The following is a 2,450-nucleotide window of genomic DNA, read 5'->3' as shown; positions in this document are numbered from 1 at the left end:
GATTCAGACTTCTTTGTATCAGTCTTCTGTAAACAGGACTTTTAGTTTTTGTCCATTCTGGTGATGTTGGATGTTGACAAGCCAAGGTGTAGGGAATCGGCGGTGGGAGGGGGAGTGGGGAATTTCTTGAAACGGTGAAATCTAGCCCACGTGGGGTTAACAGCTCCAGCACAAAAAAAAAAAAAAAAAAAAAAAATTGGCCGGGGACTTTTGCTTTCCTTACCCTCGCTTTACCCTGGCTGCTCCGAGCCAATGGTTGGAACAGCACAGAGAGAAGGGGGGGGAATCTGAAGGACCGCCCATTGCCGAGAAACTACGCTGGCGTGGCTATAAAGGCACCCACAGGCTTTTTCCGAGCTCAGAATAACACAAGAGACAGCAGGGGCAAGAACACAGCACTATTACCCGGATCACCGAACGACTCGATCACACTTGGATTTATTATAACTATGACTCTGGAAGAAATCCACGGACAAGAAAACACAATGGATACCGCTGATAGGTAAATATCTGACTATATTACAGAACACGATTGAAGCTGCTTAATCTGAGTGCCCTGCTTCATTAGCCGCACACAGTGTTCTGACGATGCGCCTTCTTCTTTCAAGGGTGCAAAGTGCAGGCGCAGCCCTAGAGGAGCTGCTGATCGCCGCTAAGAAGCAAGACTACCTCACAGTTGGAGTGTACGAGTCTGCAAAAGTCATGAATGTGTGAGTATCCAGTCTCTTTCTCTGTAAAGTGCAAAGTGCGGTTTGAACGGCTTGAGCTGAAGAGCGTGCGAGGATATGCAACTAATCACCTGTCTCATCTTTTCCCCGCACAGCGACCCAGACAGCGTGGCGTTCTGCGTCCTCGCCACGGATGAGGAGTACGAGTGCGACATCGCGCTCCAGATCCACTTCACCCTCATCCAGGCTTTTTGCTTTGACAACGACATCAACGTGGTGCGGGTCAACGACATTGACCGTCTGGCCGACCTGGTGGGCGCAGACGACAGCGGCGAGCCCAAGGACGCGCACTGCATTCTCGTCACGGTACGTTCACCACGGACTTGCTGTGCACTGCAGCCACTTAGTCACGCATGCACGCACCACTTTTCAGTAAATGGTCTAATTTTCGTCACGATTCTAAATGTCTTCGTTTGTGCTTTATTCCAGAGCCCCAGTGCAAACCCGTGGAAAGACCCTGCTCTGGACAAGCTGAGCCTGTTCTGCGAGGAGAGCCGCAGCGCCTGCGACTGGGTGCCAGCCATCACACTCCCAGAGCGCTGAAGAGACAGTTCCCAGGATGATGGAACGAAAAAGTCAACCTTCAGTTGATGGAGTCAAGCCTTTCTGCTTCACTTGTCTGGATTAAGAGGCTGTGACTGCACCCCAATCCAGAGCATTCTGGGTCAGCATGTTGGGTCTGGATCGCCCAGTGGCGACGGCTGGAGTCCAGAGGTCAGGTGTTGACTGGATCATGTGGACACTGAGAAGGAGCTGGACTGTGCTGGACGTTGCATTAATTGATGACCTGGCGCTGCCGGGTACTAGGAACCTGGACAAGGAGTTGGGCTGCAGGTTGCAGAGAAAAGATACAGTGGACTTGGGAAAGTGTGGAAGTTGGACTGAATCTGATCGCATCGGAGCTACTCAGATCCTGGTTCTGAAGATGGTGTCCAAAAGAGTCTACATGGACTTTTCTTGTTTAATGCAGCGATATATTAATCAGGAAGTTCTTGGGAAAAGCAATTGTTCAGCTTGCAAATCCTGATTATTATTATTTTTTAGCTGCATCTTGTCCAGCAAGACATTCATGGACTATTTGTATTTACTTTCAAATATGCATAAAAACGATGCAATAACTATTTGAATTGTACGCATTTTCAATGTTTTCTGAATAAACGTTTGAGATCAAACTTCTTCTCCTCTCAGAAGTTTCAGTTCTTTACGCATTATGTCTTCACAATCAGTCTGTTCCATGGTATCTAGAGCTGACATAAGTTGCAGCAGAATGTGGGAACCTGCAGCACACTGCAGAGACACAAAAGTCAGGAAGTGCTGCGTGACTGATTACTGCACAGTCTGAGTGAAGGAGTCAAATGTGGGTGGCAGAAAAGTAAAGATCAAATGATTTGGTAACTTAGAAAGTGAGTGAGCGAAGACAAATGAGAATCATCCAGAATGTGATGTGTGCATGCAGGTGCTGACTTACAGTGCCTTGCAAAAGTATTCACACCCCTTTATCTTTTTCATACTTTACTAAGCTACAAATGAAAACAAAGTTTTTTTAGTTTTCTGCAAAAGACTTAGAAAGAACTACATTGTTCCAAAGGGGAATAAAATAATAGTTTTCAACATTTGTGTGAGCGTTAAAGACAAGCATCAGATCATCTCACGGTTCTACAAGCTTTGCACATGTAGAAAATGACTTTCGCCCATCCAGGCCTAATCAGGTTTGATGTACTG

At 46.9% G+C, this 2,450-nt stretch overlaps 1 protein-coding gene across 1 annotated transcript; it reads left to right on the top strand.

The window, feature by feature from the left end:
* The first annotated feature begins 348 nt into the window (after positions 1 to 348).
* On the top strand, positions 349 to 1,904 carry gadd45ga (growth arrest and DNA-damage-inducible, gamma a). Its single transcript, XM_008418321.2, has 4 exons — positions 349 to 502; positions 609 to 710; positions 824 to 1,034; positions 1,158 to 1,904. The coding sequence occupies exons 1-4, from the start codon at positions 450 to 452 to the stop codon at positions 1,269 to 1,271; spliced, it is 480 nt and encodes a 159-aa protein (XP_008416543.1). The 5' UTR covers positions 349 to 449; the 3' UTR covers positions 1,272 to 1,904.
* The last annotated feature ends 546 nt before the right edge of the window (positions 1,905 to 2,450 follow it).

The sequence above is a fragment of the Poecilia reticulata genome, linkage group LG9 (genome assembly GCF_000633615.1).
Source record: "Poecilia reticulata strain Guanapo linkage group LG9, Guppy_female_1.0+MT, whole genome shotgun sequence".
Lineage (NCBI taxonomy): Eukaryota > Metazoa > Chordata > Actinopteri > Cyprinodontiformes > Poeciliidae > Poecilia > Poecilia reticulata.
The sequence above is the reverse complement of the archived record's forward strand: the minus strand, read 5'-3'. Positions and strand labels throughout refer to the sequence as shown.